The sequence below is a fragment of the Panthera uncia genome, chromosome F1 (genome assembly GCF_023721935.1).
Source record: "Panthera uncia isolate 11264 chromosome F1, Puncia_PCG_1.0, whole genome shotgun sequence".
Lineage (NCBI taxonomy): Eukaryota > Metazoa > Chordata > Mammalia > Carnivora > Felidae > Panthera > Panthera uncia.
The window spans coordinates 65,431,038-65,454,146 of NC_064813.1; the positions used below are offsets into that span (position 1 = coordinate 65,431,038).

The window sequence follows — 23,109 nt, forward strand, 5'->3', positions numbered from 1 at the left end:
CCGGTCCGGGTGCGAGCGTCCGGGGGGGGGTGTCCCCCCTCTCGCAGGGCGCCGCCACCTCCCCTCCCCGCCCGGCCGGGACCCTGGGACCCCGGGACCCCGACAGTGGCAGGCTGCGGGACGGGGGCCGCGGCGGCCCTACTCCGAGTAGCAGTACGTCCCGAAGGCCGCCTGCTGCGCCCGCGGGAAGCCGAAGCTGCGCACGCCGGGGTCGGGGAGGCCCCCGCAGCGCGGCCGCGGCGAAGTGATGGGGAAGCGCACGCTGCCGTCCGCCAGCCAGCCGCCGTCGCACTGGTCCAGCCCCGCGAACTTCCAGGCGGCATAGAGGTGCCCGACCTTGGCCACCGTGGCCCCGCGCCGCCGGCACGCCGCGTGCGCTTCAGACAGCGTCAGCCGCCCGGGCACGAAGAACACGTGGCCTGGGGAGCGGGGCGCGTCACCCCCCGCCGCGGCCGAAGCCTCCCCGGGACCGAGGCCGGGCAGCGGTGGGGGTGCCGAGGCAGGCGCGCGGGAGGCGGGGGCGGGAGCCTGGCCCGCGCAGTGACGCAGGGACCACGCGGGTCCAGGTCCCGCCCCCCGTCACTCCCCCCCCCCCCCCCCCGCCGCCCGCGCGCTCACCTGCAGTCACCGAAGTGAAGCAGAAGGCGTCGTAGCGGTCGCGCTTCCGGTCGCGGGGCCCGTAGCTGCGGATCCCGGGCCGCCCCGGGCCACCGCACGGGGCGCGAGCGGTGAGCACGGGGTAGCGCACGGAGCCCTCGAGCAGCCAGCCCGCGTTGCACCAGTCCAGGCCCTCGGTCCACGCTGGCGGGCAGGGGGAGACGGGGCGGGGGTCAGAGGGGTCCCGGCAGGAACCTGACCCGAGCTCGCCCCCCGCGGAGCCGGGTGACAGCCCCGACAGGCCCGGGCGGTGCCCAGGTCGGGCGCTCACCCTGGTACAGCTGGGCGTAGGTGGCCAGACGCCCGTCCTGCTCCTCGCACGCCTGTTTCGCCTCGTAGTAATTGAACTGGTACCGGCCCCGGCTGGGCTGGTACGGGAACACCACACCTGGGGGGGACGCCGACAGCCTGAGGAGGGCCGGCAGACGGGGGAGAGGGCTGGGGGACCCCGGGAGACCCGAGCTGGGGCGGCCAAAGCCCCACAGGAGAAGAGGGGGGCGGGAACCCAAGGGCCTCACCCTCCAGGCGCAGGGTCAGCGCCACGCTCTCGTCCTCGATGCCGTTGATGAGTTCACAGCGGTACCTGCCCTCGTCCTCCAGACGCACGTCCGCGATGACCAGGGAGGCGTCCAGCCGATGCCCCCTCCGCATCCTGGCGCGCCCCCCCAGGGGCCCGTAGCCCCGGGCGTGCAGGCCGTTGGTGATGAGGATCAGCGTTTCCCGGAGCTCCCCCGGTTCCACTTTGCTCCAGCGGACCTTGTAGCTGGGAGGCGGGGCGCCCAGGACGCAAGGCAGCGTGGCCGTGGCCCCACGACGAGAGTGAATGACCTCGTGGATGGGGGGCAGGAGGTAGTGGGGGCCGGGGTGGGGTGCTGAGCAGAGGGGGCCACAGTGGCAGGAACCCCCTGACCCCCACTGCAGGTGCCCGTCCAGACGCTGCTCCCCAGGCCACCCCCCCTCCCCTCCACTGCGCACTCAGCAAAGGCTCTCACTCCCTGAACACCTCTGACGGCTGCCCTATCCACTTTACCCACCCCTGGAGCCGCTCCCCCACCTTCCCCAGAGTCTGGGCGGGGCTGAGGTCTTACCTAGGTCCCCCAGCGCTTTGTGGAAGATGGCGAGGGCCCAGGGGAGAAGGAAGTGGCAGAATGTTGGGAGACTAAGCAGGCCTGGCATGATGGAGAGTCAGCCCAGCGCCGTCTGCGGGGCACAAAGCGGGGAGGCAGTGGGGTTGGAGATGAGCTCCCATCTATCAGGGATCCCTGAGGGGACTGTCCAGCTGGAAGGCGTGAGGGCAGAGAAGGGGGCTGTTGGGGGCAAAAGGTGATGGGGGAAGGGGCAGTAACACACTCCCTTCCCCCAGGCCTGCTGGGCCGCCCCTCTCAGACCGCAGGGCCAGACTTGGCGCCGCCTCCCCTCCCCCTCCCATCCCAGGGGCCATCCCATCTGGGTCCCGAAACCCGGATTGCCTGGCCGGATTGCCGCCGGCCGCCGTCTCTCTCCTCTCCCAACGCTACCCGCCAGCGGAGCCAGAGTGACCAACGAAACCTTGTCACTCTCCTGCTTAAAGCAGTCGCTCCCTTTGCCCTAAGGATAAAGTTTGGTCTCCTAGCCAGGGCTTCCAAGGCCCTCTGGGATCCAGCCTCTCACCGTGCCTTCAATGTCGCCTCCCACCCGCTGTGCCCTCTGCACAGTCTTCCAGACACGTTGCACTTCTGGCTCCAAAAGTGTCCAGATTCACTCTCACCTGGTTCTCCCAGGCGTCACTGTGGGCCAAACCGCCTCTGGGAAAACCTTCCTCTTCCCCGGCCCGCGGCAGTGCACTGTGGCCTACCACACTGGCCTGGACACTTGTTCTTAGAAGGACTTTCATTAGCCACTGAATTAACAGTGTGAATTTTAATACATATGCGCGTGTAGGCCGTATCAGTGAGGTTTCTGGCAATTACAAAATTATAAAAACTAATTCCAAACACAATTGTCTATTTCAATAGTTGATTTTCCCCTTCTTTTTAAAAAAAAATTATTTGACTTTAGTAAGTAGGCTCTACCCCCAACATGGGGCTAGCACTCACGACCCTGAGACCAAGCGTTAATGCTCGGCCAACTGAGCCAGCCAGGCGCCCCAGTTTTCCCCCTGCCTTATTCTATCTGTTCTTTATCACCTTGACCATTTTTTAGAAGTTGGACTAAGGACCCCTTAGCCTAGCTTGACTCATTTTCTAAACCTGATTCCTCTAAGTGCTAACTGCGTGACTCTGAACGAGTTCTTCAACTTCTCTCGGCCTCAAAGTCCTCATCAGTAAAATGCGGGTAGTAATTCCCATCGACCTCACTGAAGTAACGTGCACAGTGCTCAAAATCGTGTCTGGTATGCAGTAAGCGCCATGTATGTGTTAGCTATTATCCGCAGCATCCAGCATCGCTTCTGGCACACAGTGGGTGCTAAATAAGTGTGTGTGTTTGTGAATGAGCCCACACGAAGGATTCTGGGAAGGAGAGCCGGCCGGGAGGGAGAAGGAGGAGACAGAGCTGGAGTCGGAAGAGGTGGAGCCGAGCCCCTCCTCCTCCCGCAAACGAAGGCCTGGGCCGCGGGAGAAACGGGGGCCGGGCACGCAGGGCCTCGCGGTGGTTGGAGGGCAAGTGCGTGGGCCGGGGACGCGCCCAGGGCGGGAGGGCCGCGTGGGCCGAGGGCGGGTGGGAAGCCACGCCGACGCACCTGCGTGAGAGCGCGCCCGGCCCTCCCCTCGTACGTACGAATCCCCTTCTACGCATGCTCAGACAAAGGGCACAAATTCTAGGAGACTTGAGGGAGGTCGCACAGCTGGTAAGAGGAGGGTTTGCTGGGATTTGAACGCGGATTTGAGGTCAGGCTCAAGCCCACCGGTCTGCACTTCTGTCCTTGAAAGCAGGCGCACACATACCCTCTTCGTAGCCCTTACAGAGAACCAGACAGCCCCAGTTGCCTACCTGTTAGAAGCCTCTCTCTTCACCGGGACGGGAGCGACAGGGACTGGCGGCGGGTTCCGGTGAAGGCGCTGCCTGGGCCCCTGCGAGATCCAAGCACTTCAGGGCCCTGGGACTTGGGCGCCTGATCAGCGGGGTCCCTCCTCTTGCACCTTTGAGGAAAGGCTGCTGCCCTGAGCTCGCAGAAGCAGCCAAGGTGCCGAGAGCTTTGTTCCCCCTCGCCACTCCACTAGGCCAGGCTAAGTGACCTGTGTCCAGCCCGTGACCCGGCACTGTATGCGCGCTGCTCACTGTCCTGGGCCTGGGGAAGCTGCGGCGCTTGGGGCCAGGGGTGGGGACCCCCAAAGGGATGCAGTAAAGGAGGCACCCGGGAAGGATTACCTGGAAGAACGTGGAGGAGGTGGCGCCTCGTTTCTTCCTGATGCTCGAGGGCCAGAGAAGGAGCAGACTGCCTGATGGGTATGATGCTGGCCGCTGGGTGTGCGGAGGAGCTACAGGTGAGCTCGAGGACCTGTGGCCAAGCCCCCCCCCCCCCCCCCCCGCTGTCTCGGGTTTTCCCCGAGGGCCTCCTCCAAGCAGCACCCTCCCCTCCCCCAACCAGTCCTCACCTCTGTCCTCCGGAGCCTGGGTGCGCATTGCCTGTGGGAGGAGGCTCTCGGGGTGGGACCCAGACTTCCAGGACCTCCAGCTGCTTCAAGAAACCTGACCCCTTCTGTCCAGCCCCCTGTCTGTCCGTCTGTCTGTTCTTTCCCGCTCCGTCCCCACCCCATCGGAAGCACAAGTTCCCATTGTCTCTGTCTTTCCCCCTATTGTTGAATAACAGGGGCCCTTTCTTTATCCTGTGGGCAAGGGCAACGAAATGTCAACAGCTGGGGATGTGGGATGCGGGACCGGCTGGCACACAGCACCGGAAAAAGGGCCGGGGTAGGGGCAGGCTCAGAACAGGACTGGACATCCCCAGGGAGAGGGGAGTGGGGGCGGGGAGAGCGGTTGGTCAGAAGGTTGAAAGGGGGGGGGGTCCCCTCCACGCCAGGCTTCAAGCCTCGGGAGAGATGTGGTGTGAGGCCAGGGGTGGCGGGGCCCCGTGGAGGGCAGAACGCGTGGTGGGAATAGCACGGGGAGCGAAGGCAGGAGGGCTTTCTGTGCCCGGGAGGGTAACGGGAGTTTCCGAGAAGGACTTCGGAGAGCTCTCCAAAAGGGGGGTCGGTTTATTTGTCCCGCCTCCTCCTAGTGCCAGTGCTCCGGAGAAGGGAGGTCCTCGACCTCCCTGGGAGGACATACGCTTCTCCACCGCGCCCCCTAGAGTCTAAGCGGCTGGAATTCACGCGCCCAGTCCGGACCTTTCTGTCGAGGTACAATCTGCCTCCGACAAGCCGCAGAGACCTCCAGTGGACAGCTCACTGCACTTACCAGTATACACGCCACGGAACTAACCCCCGGATCAGCACATAGAACGTTTCAACGCCCAGGATAAGCCTGTTTCTTTTTTGTTTGCTGTCAGGGCAGAGGGAGGACTCTCTCCGGAAATAGCCATTTAGGAAGGTTCCAGCTTCCGGTCCCTCTTAGCCTTACTTTCTGTCTGTCCGGCAACCCCGCATCAGTAGCTTTGGGTTATTGAGATCGTGCGCTTTTTGGAACCGGAGGGGACCTCAGGACGCCCAGCTTCTTCAGTCACCGACCAAGAGGACCTGGTGAGAGAGGGCCTTGCCCAAGCCCGCACGGAAGGCAGCTGTGGAGCCTGGGACTTGCTGTTCCCGCCAATCCCTCTTCGGAGCCTCAGTCGGATTCTCCGAGTCCGCGGGCTGCGGGCTTTTCCGCTGGGGCCGCATCTCCTAACAGGGAGCCCACGCCACCTGCTCCCTTCAGGGCTTTGGAGGACAGTCTCCACCGTCCTGCATCACCATCCCCGTCCCGAGCCCTTCCCTCCTCCTCCCAGAGGAAAAGGACAAACGGCCCCTGTCTCGGGCCGAGGACACCCGGATCCCATCCCGCGCATCTGGCTGGCCAACACCCAACTCAGACAAACAGCCCCCTGCAGTGGCTCGGAGGGGGACACGGCGGCTCTGCCACCGCCCAGGCCCCCCGGCCTGCCCTCCCGCCTCCCCAGATCGCTTCTGAACCGTGGTTTGGAAGTCTCAGGTGTGTGGACCCACGAGAGGCTGAGTTTGGCAGGCAGGAAGGCCTGGAAACAGTTGATGGAGGCGGAAGGAGCCCTTTGAGGACGGAGCTGGGGAAGGGACGGCCCAGGAAGAAATGTGCGGTGAGCCAGACTGCACTCCCTTTGCCCGAGGTCCTCTCACCCCCGGTCCTCAGTCTGCCAGACACTCAGCGGACCGGGAGGGTTGGCTGCTGGGCTCGCTCTTCTGGGTGGAGGTCTTTGCCACCCGCTGCTGCAGACTCAGCAAGGTGACGGGAACGAGGCCGCACAAGCCCTGACTTCTCTTCCTCGAGCGCCCAGACCTGGCGTCAGGCAGCCGGCCGACCAGCTTCTTGATCGCTGCTGCGCACAAGCAGGTCCCGTTGGACTGTGGCATGAGGGATGAGGACAGTTGGCAAGGCAGGCCTTTAGGCGGTTGCAGGGAGAGGCTGTGGGTGACTGGCAGGACCCCCTCTCCTTCCAGCGAGGTTCACACACAGCCGCCTCCCTCCTCCACCCTGCGAGCCCCAGGCCACGCTTCTCTCTGGCCCAGGCGGAGCCTCCTGGGGGGCTGGATCCCTGCATCCCCGTGGGAGGACGTAGGGGGGAGGCTGGGGACGCATCAGTCTTCAGGAAAAGGCGCTTTTTCCACTCAGGACCGCTGCCTCCCACTCTCTATACTTCTGTCTGTCTGCGGAGCGTGAGGACGTCACCTCCGTGCCTCAGAGGCCCCACGGAGCCTGGGCAGGAGACTGTTCCTCATCTCGGTGGCCCGGCCCCACCTGGACGTCCTGGACGGAGCTCAGTCTCTTGAGCCCTTTTAAAGCTTGGGGCTCCTGAGAAGTGGGCGTCCCGGTGCCCACTTCAGTAGGACCGGGACCTCGAAACTGGGACTGACCGTGTCCAGGGGGAGGACTTGGCTGGCCGCGTGGCCAGCTCCTGCCTGGCTCGGCAAAGTCTCAAGGGAATGGAATGGGGGTGTCACCTGCTGCTCACCCAACCTGGCCAGTGTTCCGGTCCATCAACCCTGTCTATTCTGAGGGCCTGCTGGGGGGCAGGGGGAGCTCCTCCTGTGCGGGAACCTTCTCACGGCACCAGAGGGCTGTCAGAGGAGAGCGGACAGAGCCTTAGAAGGCATGGCTGTCCCTGGCCTTTCCCTGAGGGATGAAAGGCAGCAGTGCTCAACTCAGCATTCTGCTCAATTCGGCCCCTCACCTGGATTCCGCTCCTGGCCACGGATGTACCCACCAGCTAGACAGACACCTGCCCTGTGTGTGCAGGACAGAGCTCCAGGGTCCGAACGTTACAGCCGCGGGGCATGGTTGAGCCTGCCTCTGAGCCGGCCTTGGGTACCGGTCGTGATTCTGCTCTGCAGGCTGTGTGTCCCCGGGGCGCAGCCTCTTCACTGGGCCTGTGTCCTCACCTGAACAACGGGACTGCGATCCATTTAAACTATTTTCTGGGGGCGCCCGGGGGGCTCAGTCGGTTCAGCGTCTGACTCGATTTCGGCTCAGGTCATGATCTCGTGGTTTGTGGGATCGAGCCCCGTGTCGGGCTCCAAGCTCACAGCGTGGAACCTGCTTGGGATTCTCTCCCTTCCTCTCTCTCTGCTCCTCCCCAGCTCTCTCTCTCTCTGTCTCTCTGTCTGTGTCTTTCTCTCAAAACGAATAAACAAACGTTAAAAATAAAATGACAATTTTCTGAAGGGCCTCGGTGTGCAGAGAACACTAATGGATGGAAGTTCCCAGTCTGGGGGTGATGTTTGGTGGAGGTGAGGGTAAGGTCAAATGGCAGGAAGCACAGAGAACAGTAAGAGACAAACATCTAGAAGCTATTTTCATGGTGGCAAAGATTTGACAGTTATATTTTACTTTTTATTTTTATTGTTACATTTATTTTTTATTTTTTGAGAGACATAGAGAGACAGAGCACAAGTTGGGGAGGGGCAGAGAGGGAGGGAGACACAGGCTCCAAAGCAGGCTCCAGGCTCCAGGCTCCGAGCTGTCAGCAGAGCCCGACACGGAGCTTGAACTCACAAACCATGAGGCCGTGACCTGAGCCGAAGTTGGACGCTTAACTGGCTGAGCCACCCAGGTGCCCCCTACAATTATATTTTATTTTTTAATAGTCATGTCACCTGTCATTCTGTTTGTTAATAGTCTGTTCGCCATTGTGTTCAAGGGGGGCATTTATTTATTTATTATGTTTATTTGTTTATTTTTGAGAGGGGGAGGGGCAGAGAGAGGGAGAATCCCAAGCAGGCTCCACGCTGTCATCACAGAGCCCGACACAGGGCTCGATCCCACGAACCGTGAGATCATGACCCGAGCCGAAATCAAGAGTCAAACGCTCAGCCGACTGAGCCACCCAGGCGCCCCACGAGTGGACCATTGAAACTGTATTTCTGTTCAACTACCACCTGCAAGTACCTTGAGACCCCGACTCCCAATTCATCAGCCGTTCTCATGGGGCGGGGCCTGGGGCTCTCCCACACCCCTGCTTGTGCTCTCCGCCCAGCTGGTCGAGGCTAGGTCCCACCGCACTGTGTGCAGACCCCCACTCCCAGGCTCCCGTGGATCAAACTGAAACCCAGAAGGACGTACCCATCTACCATTCTCAGACCAGAATTTGGATAATTTACAGAGTGAGCCCCATCCCAGAGCTCCCATCCTTTCCCACGGGAGAGATACTGTCACAGCATCATTCCCGTCTCGTGGACACAAAAACCAGTGTCCAGAGAAGGTTAGTAACTTGTTCAAGGTCATCTAGCCACTAGGTAACCCAGGTAGCTTATGTCCAAAGCTAGAGGAGTTCCTCCCTTCTGTGACAGAATAATTCCTCCAAACTTGGAAAAGGTAAACGGACAAGTGCTTGTTCCGGGTGGTTTTTTGGTATCACTCTGGAGCATCGTCAAAAGCTTGCTTGACAGCCACCGGACTCGCCTGGAGAATGTACCTTTGTTGTTAGTCTACTTGATAAATAGTCCACAACCAGACATTTACAGTTCCATCCTATTGGTGGTTAACCCGCAGAAGCGGATAAAGTAATCGGCTGTTGTTGCCCAATACAGAAGTTAACCATAAAAGTGTTTCAGTTTGGTTGCCTTAGAAAGTCGACCAGTCTCATATGTAAATTAGTAATCTTACTTTGAGATTCCTTTTTTGCCTTGTTCCCTCATTAATGAGTTAAATCAATGTTTGTTTTTTAAGTTATTTTTAAGTTTATTTGAGAGAGAGAGAGAGCAGGGAAGGGGCAGAGAGGGAGAGAGAGAATCCCAAGCAGGCTCCATGCTGCCAGCATAGAGCCCAATGCAGGGCTTGAACTCACAAACAGTGAGATCAAGACCTGAGCCAAAACCAAGAGTTGGACCCTCAAGCGACTGACCCACCCCGGTGCCCCTGCATGTTCTTATTTTCTTTTTATTTTTTTATTTTTGAGAGAGATGGAGTGTGAGTGGGGGAGGGGCAGAGAGAGGGAGACAGAATCAGAAGCGGAAGCAGGCTGTCTCCAGGCTCTGAGCCCTCAGCACAGAGCCCGACGGGGGACTCGAACCCACCAACCGTGAGATCATGACCTGAGCAGAAGTCGGATGCTTAACCTGCTGAGCCACCCAGGTGCCCTGCATGTTCTTTTTAAATCTACTTGAGATCATATCCTAGGAGCTGTTCCCTGCCTTGCTCTTTTCGCCTAATAGTGTATGGCATGTGTCCCCTCAGCATGGGACATAAAGCTTCCTCTGGTTCTGGGTCTGAATGGTGTCCCAGTGGGTGACTGCAGCATATTTACCCTGACGCCCCCTGGTGGACATTCACGGTGCCACAGGTTGGGACAACTAGTTAGACATCGTGAGGGAAAAAATATAGATGTATATGAGCCACAACCCTCTCCATAAACGAAATCAATTCCAGGAATCTTAGAGAATTAAATGTAACAGTGAAGCCAAAATGAATCCCAGACTAATCAATTTTTCCATTGGAAGGCAACTTTTATTGCTTTTTAAAAACACGATCACGCGATGATACACTTAATTGTATACAACTTAACATCAAAACATTAAAAATGAAAATCTCCCTCAATCCCACCACATAGAGTAAATTGAACATTTTCTTGTTTGTCCTTCCCAACTTCCAGGACCGGGATCACGTGGGTTGAGTCGGGAGTCTGGGCTGCGGTGCTGGCGTGCAGGGCGCCCGAGGGCCAGCAGGGGGCGCGCGCAGGTGTCCGCTCGCCCTTGGGACGACCCTCGCTCTCTCGCGAGCCCGGGGCGCAGGGGGCGGAGTCCCGATTTCTCAAAGTCTGGTTCCGAGGTGGGGAGTTGGGGGTGGGGGCTTGCGGGGTCTCCCACGCCATCCGTTGCAGGACCGGTCCCACTGCTTTTCCACTGAGGTCTCTGGAAGGACTGCACTTTAAAAATAGAAAAAAGGGCAGCTCTCCCTGCCCAGGGTCCTCCCTGCGCTTTAATAAAATCACCTTTTGCGCCTAAAAATAAATAAAGCAAATAGAAAACAAGCAACCCAAACGTGGATGCATCCGGCTCCCCTGAACACTGTGCTTCTCCAGGGTGACTCTAGAGGTGGCCCAGAGCTGCGGAGGACAGAGGCCCCCTTGGCGCCTGCCCCCTCCTGCCCTCCGGGCTCACCCCACCTCAAGGCCAGCATTTCTGCGTTCGGGGTTCAGGCCCCTTCAGGGGGGACATGAGGCCAGGAATAGGTCCTCAGAAGCACTTGGGGAGACTGCGATTGGAGTTCAGGCCTTGACCCCGAAGGGACAGGAGGATGGTACCAAGCGCAGGTGGCAGTGGCGTTTCTGGGACACACCTGTCTCCCCCTGAGACCGCGGTCCTCTCCATCCCCGTTTTGTGTGCCCTCTGGCCTTCCGCTGACTTGCCTGCAAATAGGGACAACTACATCCAACGCGGGGTCACGGTGGGGATCAAATATGATAATGTTTGGGAAAATGGCATTTTAAACTGTAAACCACCATTATAAAAACCATTACTTTTCAATAGTAAAGCACTGTACGAAGAGGGTTGTAATGTGTTTATTATCGCGAACTGGGTCAATGAGGTAGAAAAACGAGAGACTGCCTAGGCGAGGGATTAGGAAGTCATCTCGGTCTAAGGAAAACTGAGACCTGGGCGCCTTCTTTTCCACCCGGAAACGAAAGTAAACGGAGGCTGTTCTGTAAACATGCCAGTGCTTGTGATACAGGCTTTTCAAAGCCCCGCATTGTACTTGCGACCGCAAGCTGTTTTGTCTAAGCTCGCTCTCAGGTTTTGTTTCATTTATTTATTTACTTACTCATTTTTGAGAGAGAGCAAGAACGCAAGCAGGGAGGGGCAGAAAGAGGAGGAGGAGAGAATCCCAAGCAGGTTCTGCACACGAACCCTGAGATCATGACCTGAGCCGAAACCAAGAGTTGGTCGCTTAGCCTGCTGAGCCACCCAGACACCCCAGTTTCAGGTTTTATCTGCAGGGGAAAAAAAGGGGGGGGCGACAAGAGCTGGGGAAGAGAAGTGACTCAGGCGTTCATGAGCCCTCGGGCTCTGTTGGGGGGGGGGGCTTTAAACGCAGTACAGAAAATTAACCCAATACCTTGAGGATTTCACTCGAGTCCAGAAACACAGAAAGGAATTCGAGTCGGTAATCCCAGGGTCACGCTCACTTCCTCTATGTTTCTCTTCTCTGTGCCAAATCCCTCAGCACTGACTCTGGGCTGTACCCATTTGCTGCTTTAAAGTTATTTTCCAAGGGGTGCCTGGGTGGCTCAGTCGGCTAGGCATCCGACTTCAGCTCAGGTCATGATCTCACAGTCTGTGAGTTTGAGCCCCGCCTTGGGCTCTGTGCTGGCAGCTCAGAGCCTGGAACCTGCTTCAGATTCTGTGTCTCCCTCTCTCTCTGCCCCTCCCGTACTCACGCTCTGTCTCTATCAAAAAATGAATAAACATTAAACAAAATTTTTTAAGTTATGTTCTGATAAAATAATATATGCTAACTCCAGAAAATTTGAAATTCGGGGAAAAGGTACAAAGAGGAGGAAACTCTTACCCATAATCCCTTCACCTAGGAACGGCTGCTTATAACATGTTCGTGTTCTTCCTTTGTTCTAGTGTGCCTGTGCATTTTTTAAAGGTATAATTCACATGCTGTAAAATGCAATTCAGTTGTTTTTAGGATATTCACGAGTTTAGCTGCCGCCACTATGTAATTCCAGAACAATTCACCAATCTAAAAAGAAGCCCTGTACCCAGATCAGTCACTCTTCATTGCCCTCTCCCAAACTGACTTGTGTCTACAGATTTGCCTGTTCTGGACATTGTGTGTAGACGGAACCACACAGGATGGGGCCTTTGTCTCCGGTTTCTTTCGCCTGGCACGTTGCCAAGGTTTCTCCACATTGTGGGGAGCACCGGCCCTTCACTCCTTTTGATGGTCAAGTAATATTGCACTGCGTGGGTCTATCATGTTTCATTTATCCATCCAGCAGTTGATAGATGTTTGGGCTGTTTTCACTTCTTGAATATTATAAATGATGCTTCTATTAACATTCACACACGAGTTTCCATACAGACATAGGCTTTCAGTTCTCTTTGGGCGCACACCCAGGATGTGGGACGGTCGTGTCCTATGGTAATTCTATGTTTAACTTTCTCAGGAACTTTCAAACTGTTTTCCAAGGCAGCTGCCCCGTTTTACATTCCCACCAGCAATTACACGAGGGCTCCAATTTTTCCACATCCTCTCCATGTTGTTATCCTTAAAAAAAAAAAAAAAAAAATTAGTTGTCTTAGTAGGTGTGAAATGGTATCCCTTATGATTTTCATTCGCATTTCCCTGATGACTAATAAAGTTGGGCATCTTTTCATGAGCTTATTTGCCACGCGTAGATCTTCTTTGGAGAAATGTGCATTCAGATCCTCTGTCCACTGTAAAATTCTGTTGTCTTTTTATTGTTGAGTTGTAAGAGTTCTTTATATATTCTGGACATTAGAACCTCAACGGATACATGATTTGCAAATATTTTCTCCCATTCTGTGGATTGTCTCTTGAATTTCCCGATAATGTCCTTTGGACCACAAAAGTTTTAATTTTAAGAGATTTAGAGAGGGGTGCCTGGGTGGCTTAGTTGGCTAAGCGTCTGACTTTGGCTTAGGTCACGATCTCACTGTTTGTGAGTTCAAGCCCGGCGTTGGGCTCTCTGCTGTCAGCACAGAGCCTGCTTTGGATCCTCTGTACTCCCCTTCTCTGCCTTTCCCAGGCTTGTGCCCTCTCTGTCTCTCTCAAAATAAATAAATAAATAAAACATTTTTAATTAAAAAAAAAAAGAGCCTTAGAGATTTAGCTCCTACATTGAGTTCTCTGATCCATTTGGAGTTAGTTTTTGCATGATATGAGGGAAGGGTCCAAATTCTTTTTTTTCTCTTTTTTTTTTTTGCATCTGGCTATCCATTGTTTCATCACCATTGTTGAAAAGACTATTCTCTCCCTGTTGAATCCTGGCATTCTTGTTGCCAAAAAATTGTCCATAAATTTATGGGTTTATTCCCGGACTCTGGATTCTATTCCATTGACCTGTACATCTATCCTATACCAGAACAACACTCTTGATTGCTGTAGCTTTGTAGTAAATTTTGAAATAGAAAAGCATTAGTCCAACTTTGTTCCTTCTCGAGAATGTTTTGGCTATTCTGGGCTCCTTGGATTTCCATATGAATGTTTGGATCAGCTTGTCAATTCATGCCAAAAAGCTGACTGGGATTTTGATAGAGACTTTGTTGAATCTGCAGATTCATTGTGTTGAATTTGGAGAGGATTGTGACATTAAGTCTTCCCATTCATGAACATGGGCATCTTTCCATTTATTTAGATCTTCCTTATTTTCTTTCAGTAACATTTTGTTTTCAGGTACAAGTCTTGTACTTCTTTTGCTATATTACTTTAATGCTTAACTGTCTTATTCCTTCTGATGCCGTTACTTATGGATGTTTAACAAGGATGAGCCCTTACCTATGGATGCCTAACAAGAATGAGCCCTTCTGTTAAGTTTCTCAAGATCCACATGAGTGAAAACCTACGTGGATCTTGAGAAACGGAACAGAAGACCATGGGGGAGGGGAAGGGGGAAAAAAGTTACAGAGAGGGAGGGAGGCAAACCATAAGAGACTCTTGGATACTAAGACCAAACTGAGGGTTGACGGGGGGTGGGGGAGAGGGGAAAGTGGGTGATGGGCATTGAAGAGGGCACCTGTTGGGATGTGCACTGGGTGTTGTATGGAAACCAATTTGACAATAAATTATGTTAAAAACAACAACAACAAGAATGAGCCCTTACCTATGGATGTTTAACAAGGATGAGCCCTTACTATGGGCGCCATCTTGTATCTGCTCTTTTCACTTCAATTACATCATAGACATTTCCCCCAAGTTATTAAGAATCCTTCTTCAACATCATATTTTAAGGCTGCATGTTAGCCCACCGTGTGGTCACACTAACTTATTTAGCCATTCTGTTGTGGGCTATTTAGGTTCTTTACAATTTTTCCATTTTTAGATATTACTGTAATAAGTATTTCTATGTACCGTGCTATGTCTGCAAGTCAGATTACCTCCTTCAAAGTACTCGCGTATTCTTGTTCTAACAGCCTTTGTTTCTACTCTTGTGAGGAGGCGTGAGACTCCACGTCACTTGGAACTCCTTGAGGCCCACTTCCCTTGCAATCCCACACCGTCGCCAGGGCCAGGCCTGCACCTTCAAGGGAGGCTCCTTCAGAAAGCTTCGCCCGGGGGCCCCCGAACACGGGCAGGTGCAGCCATCTTACTCCCCACCCCCACCCCAGTACTGTGTCCTAACCTCACCAGAGCTCTTGTTCCTGTGATATAAATGCTTGGCAACTTGTATCTCAGCAAGACTGTGAGGGCCAACAAGACAGGGCTGGACACTTTTATACCTCCAGCCCTTGGTCTCTAGAAAGCCCTTAATGGGGGCACCTGGGTAGCTCATCAGTTGAGGGTCCGACTTGCTTTTGGCTCAGGTCATGATCTCACAGTTAGTGAGTTTGAGCCCCGCATCGTGTTCTGTGCTGACAGCATGGAGCCTGCTTGGGATTCTCTCTCTCTCTCTCTCTCTCTCTCTCTCTCTCTCTCTCTTTCTGCCCCTCCCATGCTTTCTCTCTCTCAAAATAAATAAACTAAAAAATATGTTTAAAAGTATTAAAAAAAAAAAAAAAAGAAGACCCTTAATAAATGTTTATTGAATAAATGAGTCAGGCAGAACACAGAGCTCAAGGCCTTAGACCAGAATAGGGGCCCTGGGTCAGGGAATTAGGGCCACTCGGTTTTTAGAGTGACCCACAGAGTATTGTGGGCTGGGAAGGGCCCCTGCGGTTCCCTCATTCCGGAGTTTTCAAACCTCTTTTATCACCACAATATGATGTAAGACATTGGATAGGGAGAGGAGAGAGAAGAAATGGAGAGGGAGGTGGCGGAAACTGAAGCCCGGTCTGGGGATTCCCTCAGTGGTCCCCGAGAGACCACAAAAGAACCAAGTCTGTAAAGGTGATTTAGCTAGTCCAACATTCTAATTTTCCAGACAGGGAAAGGGTGCTCTTGAGCAGAAGTGGCTTGTTCGAGGTCCCACAGTTAGTGGCAGAGAAAAGGACTCAGAAGTGACTCCCATTCACAGAAGATTCCAAAACTGAATCCAGTGTCTGAGGAGCATCTTCGTAGCAATCACGAAGAATTTCACTAGGCAAGCATCTAGAATTCCACTAACCGAGCGCCATTGTTTAAACTAGTGTTCCCATGTAGCATTTTTAAAAATGTTTATTTTTGAGAGAGGAGGAGACAGAGCGCTAATGGGGAAGGGGCAGAGAGAAGGAGACACAGACTCGGAAGCAGGCTCCAGGCTCCGAGCTGTCAGCACAGAGCCGGATGCGGGGCTCCAACCCACCAACCCTGAGATCATGACCTGAGCCGAAGTCAGAGGCGTAACTGACTGAGCCACCCAGGCGCCCCTCCATGTAGCATGTTTAAAAAAAAAAAAAAAATGTGTATTTATTTTTGAGAGAGAGAGGGAGAGGCAGAGAGAGGGGGAGACAGAGAATCCCAAGCAGGCTCTGCCCTGTCAGTGCAGAGCCCAACGTGGGGCTCGAACTCACTAACCGTGACATCATGATCTGAGCTGAAACCAAGAGTCCAACGTTTAACTGACTGAGCCACCCAGGCGCCCCCCCCCCCCACCTCCGCACCACATTTAGCATATTTTAAAAGTAAAGTTAATTTTACGGAGAAAATGTGATGAAGAGGAGTGTGACAAAGTGAGCAATTTTGACAAACCTTACCGCCGGTTTTTTCTCTTCCAGTTTCTGGAGCAGGTGCACCCTTAACTTCCCGTAAATACTGATATAGGGAGGCCGATGGGCGGATTTTTTCAGGTTTTAGTTCTGCGGGGGGCTTGGCGGGGCCCGGGCACAGTGGGTGTGGCTGGGGGCACGTGCAACGTCTCCTGCTAACTTGTTAGCCAAGTGCAGCGAACTGCACAGTTTGCTCAGTGGAGCCACCTTGCAAGTGCAAGTGCAAAGTCCCCAGCTTGGCGCGCATTCCGGGACCCCCGGGGCCCGGCGTCTCGCTCCGGGCCCCACCCCCACCTCCTCCAGCCCCACTCACGGCGTCAACGACCCCGGCCAGGCCAGAGGCTCCCGAGTCAGGGCATCACCAGTACCAAAGAGGCAGGTCCCGGCACAGCGTTTGATGAGCCTACTCAAACCTCCAAACGCCTGTTCCCGCAAGCTGAGCACTGGTCCCGCCGAAACCACTCCCGAGGGGCCCCCTCCCGACCCCTGCGCGCTCCCCGGAGACTCCTTCCCCACGTCTGTGGCGGGACTAGCTCAGCGTCGCAGCCAAAGCTGTTCTCGGCGGTCCCGGGGCCAGTTAGGACAAGTCCCTCGGCCGCTCCGGGGCTGTAGGCTGGCGGCGAGTAGAACACCCCCGAACCTCCGGAAACGGGCGCGCGAGTTTCCATGGCAACCATACCCGCCAGAGCGCCTCCGCAACACCCACCAGGCCCCAAGGGCCCGGGCTTCCGGGGCCCGTGATGGTCTCTATGGTTTCGGCAGCCTAGAGGGGCCGAGTCCCCGGCACTTCCGGGAAGATGGCGGCGCCCTGGTCGGAGGAGGCACGTGTTCCTGCGGAGAGGGCCCCGCGGTGACGGTAAGGGGCTACCGCCCTCCGCGACGGTGGCATTCGGAGCCCGGGCTCGGGAGCAAAGGCTAGAGCAGGAGAGTAGCTTTGCCCGGCGGGACCGCGGCGGGAGGGCTGGGATTTAAACCTCACGAGGAAGGAGGCTAGGGAGAGCGTAGCGGCCCTTTGGAACTGCTGTCAGGAGACTGGCCTAGGCCACTTTCCCAAAAAACTCAGGTTGACAGGAGAGGAGATAGTTCGTGAAGGCGCGCTCGCAGACTTCTCAGAGCCTGCGGCGCGCAGCCTGGGATCTGGTTGCTTCTGTCCACGGTTATCCGTGGGCAGCGGGCTAAAGCAGCCCCCACCTGTGTCATACCGGCTGGACGCATTCTCACTCCGGGCGCTGCGTTAAGTGCACTGGGGTTGGAGAACAAAGTCCGACTCCGATTTCCAGGGCGAATGGTTTCTGCCACGAGGGAGAGGCTGCGGTAAACCTTTCGTCGGGAAGCACAGAGAGCCGTAAGAGACCGAGGGGGTATTAACACCAGTTCTGGGATGTCTGAGATCCCGGATTCACGACTTGCCGGCTCTCTGATTTGGGCGGGTAGCTAAACTCCTCAGTGCCATTTCTTCGTTTGCAAATGATGGCAACACTTGCTAGTAGGATTGTTGGGAAGAGGAAATAGGATAATCTGTGTAAAGCAATTAGCAGCATGCTGGCATCGAGTAAATGTGTTAGTGTTAGATGTTTTTATTATTGAAATTTGGGGGCTGATACATCAGCGATAACTTCTGGGAGGAGGCAGAGTTTTGAGGTAGCCTTAAAGGCCCCAGTGTTTTTTTACCATTCTTAAAAATTCAAGAAGCAAGAGAGAGCCATTTCTTCATTCAGCGCTTTTTTGTTGGGATTCTCGGAGTATCAGGTTTTCAGGTAATCGTCCTTTAATCGTCCTTCATGGTAAGAACGTGAACAGAAATGGAAGTCATTCTGGGTTTGTTTTCATACCTAACCAGACTGGTCATCATTGTTTTTTTGTTGTTGTTGTTGTTTTTAATGTTTATTTTATTTTTTGAGAGACAGAGAGCGAGCGGGGGAGGGGCAGAGAGAGTGGGAGACCTAGAATCTGAAGCAGGCTCCAGGTTCCGAGCTGTCGGCACAGAGCGGGCCTCGAGCCCGTGAACTGCGAGATCATGACCCAAGCTGAAGCCGGACGCTCAACCAACTGAGCCATCCAGGCGTCCCTTTGTTGAGTATTCTTATAGCTCAGGTTAAAAGCCTGTCAGCTTTGTTTTTACATGGTAATAAACGGCGGGGGATGTTGTCGGGCAGTGGTGAAGAGCAGGGAGTCTGCAGACAAGATGTCTGGTGGCCGTCTACACATCAGCTCTGTAACCTGGAGCAAGTTGCCTAACCTCCTTAGGCCTTAATCTCCTCATTTCTAAAGTAGGGAGAGTAATACCTTTCTGAATGCAGAGTACTCTTCCCGGGCTGGGAAGATTGAGTGAAATCATCATGTGGCGAGCTCTCGGTACATTTCGGTATTATTATTGACACTAGGATTTGACTTTTCGACTTGCTGACCTCTCTGTGGTCAGACAGGGAGCTCCCCAAAGACTGGGCCTCCTTTGTCTGTCTCTGCCCCAGGTTCGGAAAAGAATTTTTATGAGAGCAGCCGGGATGGATTTGATGGGTGATTTGGGCACTTTCCCCTTTTCTCTTGAAGGGATGAGAATGATGTCGTCTACTCTGCTGAGGGCCTGAGCTTAGTGACCCTCCCGTCACCATGAGTGTCACGCCAGAGATTAAGAGCCGTGGGATGAAGTTTGCCGAGGAGCAGCTGCTGAAGCATGGATGGACCCAAGGTCATCCCCGTGGCGCCCCTTCCACATCCTCCCAACTTTCTGGCCCCTTTCTGCCCAGGGGAGCGGCGGCGTCCTGGGCTACCCATTTGTAATCCGTGCAGCTGGAGGAGGAAAAGCTAGTTTAAAGGGAAATTTACAGGTGAAAATTCCCAGCTTTTCCAGAAAATGGAAGAGTGGAAGAAATTTTACAGTGGGTCCGTGAGAAAGAAGTGGTTGGGAGGACTGGGAGAGGGGGGAAGGGGCACAACCTCTGTCCTGGAGGAAGCATGAAGGAAAAGACAGCTTGAGCTCAGACAAAGGCAGGGACACTGTGTGCAGAAATGCCAGGAACAGTGGGACTGGAGGGCATCTGCCCGGGACGGAGTGTACCCAGCGCTCTGTGTGGGAGGGCAGAGTGGCCCTCCCAGTGGGGGCTCAGGGCAGGTGGCAGAATAAACGGGTCGCTCCCCGTCCTGCAGGCAAAGGTCTGGGCCGGAAGGAGAATGGCATCACCCAGGCCCTCAGGGTGACGCTGAAGCAGGACACTCATGGGGTAAGACTGGGCAGGCTGAGGGAGGGCAGTGTGGATGGGAGAGGGGGACTCTGGGGACAGGGCAGGGACAGGTCCTCAGGGTTCACACTTCTTCCTCTGGCAGGTGGGACATGACCCTGCCAAGGAGTTCACGGACCACTGGTGGAATGAGCTCTTCGACAAGACTGCAGCCAGCTTGGTTGTGGAGACTGGGCAGGTAGGAGTGGTGACAGATGGCCATTGGACCGTGGGGGCCTGGGACACGCCTGTGCCACCCATTGACTGACACCTTCCCCCAGGATGGAGTCCGGATAAGGCATCTTTCTAAGGAGACTACCCGTCGTAATCGTCCCAAGCCCAACTTGCTGTATCAGAAGTTTGTAAAGGTACCAGGGGGTGGGTGTGAGAGGGTCCATCCTTTTTCCCCCCCTCCCTGGCCTCCCCCGGGGCCTGAACAGTTGCTTTGCATGCCTTACCTGTTCTGGGGACCACCCTAACGTCGCATTCTGTGACCAACCTTGCCATTGCTTGTCTAGACTGCCTGGCCCTCGGCCAGGACTGAGGTCTGCAGGTCCCGTGGATCCTACCATCTGCTGAGGGGCGGCGATAGAGGGTGGGGGGACAGAGATGCTGCCAGAGCAGGGCGAGAGGGGATGTCCAGTGCGAAGGACTCCAAATCCAGAGGGGACCTGAGAGAGGATCTGACCCATCCTCTGTATTGTGCAGTTGTGGCCCAGAGTGGGGACAGTGGCTTGTAGACAGGACTAGAACCCAGGTCTGCAGACTCCTGCTTTCCAGCATACTGATAGAAGGGAGCATCTGTTATGTGCTGTGGGCTCTGTGTCATGTAGCAGCCCTTTCCCCTAGTCCTCATCACTGTGGCCATTGTCCTTTCTGCTGGATTTTGTCTCAGCCTTACACACAGACTCCTCACCCCGTTAGTTCAGTGCCACAGAGCGTCCAGAGTGCTCTCTGTAAGAGTTCACTGGGGCTCTGGCTCGTCCCTGACCTAGGACGACAGTCCTGATGTGTCACACTGGCTCGTGTGCCCCTGCAGCCTGGTCCTGTACTCACCCTTGTTGAGACCTCTGCACTGTTAGCCGGATAGAATCAGTTCTCAGGAACGTTCCATCTTCTTTCACCTTCAGGGCTTTGCACGCGCTCCTCCCGCTGCCTTTCCCCCTCTGCCTGCCAACTTTTGTTTGTCTTCCGGAGCTCACCAAGGTCCTGAAGCTTCCCTAAACCCTGAAGTCAGCTTGGGTACCCCTCCTCTGGCACAGGCAGCGCTTTCACCACGATGGCCTGTGTTCTGCCATCCTCCCTTCGCCCCACACGTAGATTTCACGTGGGCTGGATCGCTCGATCCTGTTCCACTGTGTACCCCAACCCTTGGCCCGTGGTAGGTTTTCAGTCCGGTTAAATAAAGCCCTGTGTGTAGGTGTGGGGGAGGGGTGAGAAGCACCCTCTTTACAGTCAGCACCATGAGGACCTGCTGGTCCGGAGCACTCCCTCCTCCCTTGTGCCCACTGCCCCCCACCCCCACAGCTGCAGCCCACCCCCTGCCTGAGTTGGAAGTATGCAGCTCGGCACACCTCCCTGGGGGTCTCAGGGAGCCGTATCGGGGACTGGCAGGTTTGTGCCTATGGCTACCAATTCCTGGGGGGTTCCAGGAGGGGAGAGGGATTGGCAGTGGTGTTGAGCGGGCTCTGTCCACCCCCATGATCACTCCTTCTAGACGGCCACGCTGACGTCAGGTGGTGAACAGCCAGACAAAGACGTGGAGAGCCACAGTGATGATGACAGCCAGGGGTCCAAGCCTCCAAAGATGTGAGACCTCATTTCAGTGGTGGGGGGGGTGCGGGAGGAGAGACCTTTGAACCTCCAGAGAAGGCACCAAGTCTCGTGCCTGACTGGGCTGCTTCGGGTGGAACCGCGTTGTACTGATCTTTGCATCGCCGGCACCTAGAAAGTGCCAGGTCCCGAACAGGAAGTCAGTGTTGAAGGAATGCCTTAGAGGGCAGGAGAGGGCAGGCCTTTCCACGAGCTCTGTGTGTAATTCTTGATCCCCCCACCCCACAGTCTGACCGATGAGATGCTGCTCCAAGCCTGTGAGGGGCGAACAGCATACAAGTGAGTAGCGTTCGGCTCCCCGGGCTCCCTGCCTTCCTCCCTGTCGCAAGCCCACCCTACAGGATGGTCTGCGCCACCCTGTACTCTTCCCACCCCAGGGGGAAGGGTTCCAGCTGCCCGCAGGCAGCTCCGCGGCACCTGGGGGGCTCAGTCACTTAAGTGTCCAGCTCTTCATCGTGGCTCAGGTCACGATCTCACGGTTCATGAGATCGAGTCTCACGTCGGGCTCTGTGCCAACAGTGTGGAACCTCCTTCTCTCTCTGTCCTTCCCCTGCTCACGTGCGCCTTCTCTCAAAACAATAAACGTTGGAAAGAGACAGAGGCAGGTCCTCCCCTGCCAGTTCTGCACACAATCTCGGGACTAGGCCTGCTCCCCCATACCTCACTCCGACCCGGGCCTCCATGTGTTCCAGGGCTGCTCGTCTTGGGATCATGATGAAGGCTAAGCTCGCTCGGTTGGAGGCCCAAGAACAGGCCTTCCTGGCTCATCTCAAAGGCCAGGACCCCGGGACCTCTCAACTACAGTCTGAGAGCAAGCCCCGCAAAAAGAAGAAAAAGAAAAGAAAGCAGGAAGGGGAGGAAGAGGCTACGGCAACTGATGGGGATGCAGAAGAGGAGTGCCCAGAGGACCCAGGCCAGAGCACCAGGAGAAGCCAGAAGAAGAAAGGGCAACGGCGAGAAAAGGCGGTTGCAGACGAGACAGGGGGCACAGCTGTCGGAGGCGGGGACGGGGAGGCCACAGGAACGAGTGAGCTGGGAGAGTGGAAGAACGGGGAGCAAACGGATGAGCCCTTCGGGAAAAGGAAGAAGCGGCGGCACCGAGCAGAGAAGGTGGGGGTGTCGGGTGGAACAGGAGGCATTGGGCCGGAGCAGGCGGAGAGCGGGGCACACGCGGAGCCGGGCAGCAGACGCGAGCAGAGGCGGCGGCAGCAAGACTTGGGCGCAGAAGCCACGGCCCGAGCTGCCCAAGACAGTGGGGCCCAGGAGGCAGCGAGCAGAAGGCACGGTGACGGTGACAGGAAAAGCAGGAGAAGGAAGAAGAAAAGGCAGCGGCCCCAGGAGGAGGAGGATGTGGGGGAGGGGGAGGGGGGCAGAGCTGGAGTCAGCCCCGATGGGAGAACAAGGAAGGAGAAACAGAAGAAAGACTGAAGGGCAGGACAAGGCGGGGCTCTACAAATTCCTTTTCAGGACTTGAAGTCTGAGACCCCCAGTGGACAAGCGCTCCTGCGCCCTCCCCGTGAGGAGTCCCTCCCAAGGAGGAAGTCGAGTGCCGGAGCGCCAGCTGCTCACAGGACGGTGTGGGCACAGCACTGGGGACTGTGGGGACAGGAAGGCAGAGGCCCTCTGGAGGGGCACCCTTGCTGAAGGCGCACCCTTGCTGAAGGCAGATGCAGGTATAGACAGAATGGACTCCAGCCCATAGCCTGCCAGTGTCAGCACTAGAAAAAATGGTTAGCTTGGGCTCCAGGCCGGGTGGAAGTCCCGACTGGCCTCTCCACACCCCGCCTGCTAACATCCTAAATACAAATTCGTTTCCTGGGATGCTTCTGAAGGAATTTCTTCTGTTCACCTCCGTCTTGCTACCCTGTCAGTGGACGGAGAAAGCTCAGAGAACCTCACTTGGGTTTTTTTTCAGCATCTGAAAGTCCATTTTCATTGCCCTGAAA

At 55.6% G+C, this 23,109-nt stretch overlaps 2 protein-coding genes across 3 annotated transcripts; one reads left to right on the plus strand and one right to left on the minus strand.

The window, feature by feature from the left end:
• Positions 1-49: 49 nt before the first annotated feature.
• On the minus strand, positions 50-1,833 carry HAPLN2 (hyaluronan and proteoglycan link protein 2). Its single transcript, XM_049635305.1, has 5 exons — positions 1,746-1,833; positions 1,176-1,529; positions 929-1,045; positions 619-801; positions 50-419 (listed from the first exon to the last, which is right to left on the minus strand). Exons 1-5 carry the CDS (start codon positions 1,831-1,833, stop codon positions 139-141), a joined length of 1,023 nt encoding a protein of 340 aa, XP_049491262.1. The 3' UTR covers positions 50-138.
• Positions 1,834-16,899: 15,066 nt separating this feature from the next.
• GPATCH4 (G-patch domain containing 4) lies at positions 16,900-22,816 on the plus strand. 2 transcript variants are annotated; one of them, XM_049634784.1, is made up of 8 exons: positions 16,900-16,968; positions 18,663-18,801; positions 19,260-19,333; positions 19,437-19,529; positions 19,612-19,698; positions 21,048-21,139; positions 21,392-21,442; positions 21,856-22,816. In XM_049634784.1, exons 2-8 carry the CDS (start codon positions 18,723-18,725, stop codon positions 22,589-22,591), a joined length of 1,212 nt encoding a protein of 403 aa, XP_049490741.1. In that variant the 5' UTR covers positions 16,900-16,968; positions 18,663-18,722; the 3' UTR covers positions 22,592-22,816. The 2 variants fall into 2 exon arrangements, with proteins under 2 accessions (XP_049490741.1, XP_049490742.1); XM_049634785.1 differs by lacking the exon at positions 16,900-16,968 and adding an exon at positions 18,121-18,206.
• Positions 22,817-23,109: the final 293 nt, after the last annotated feature.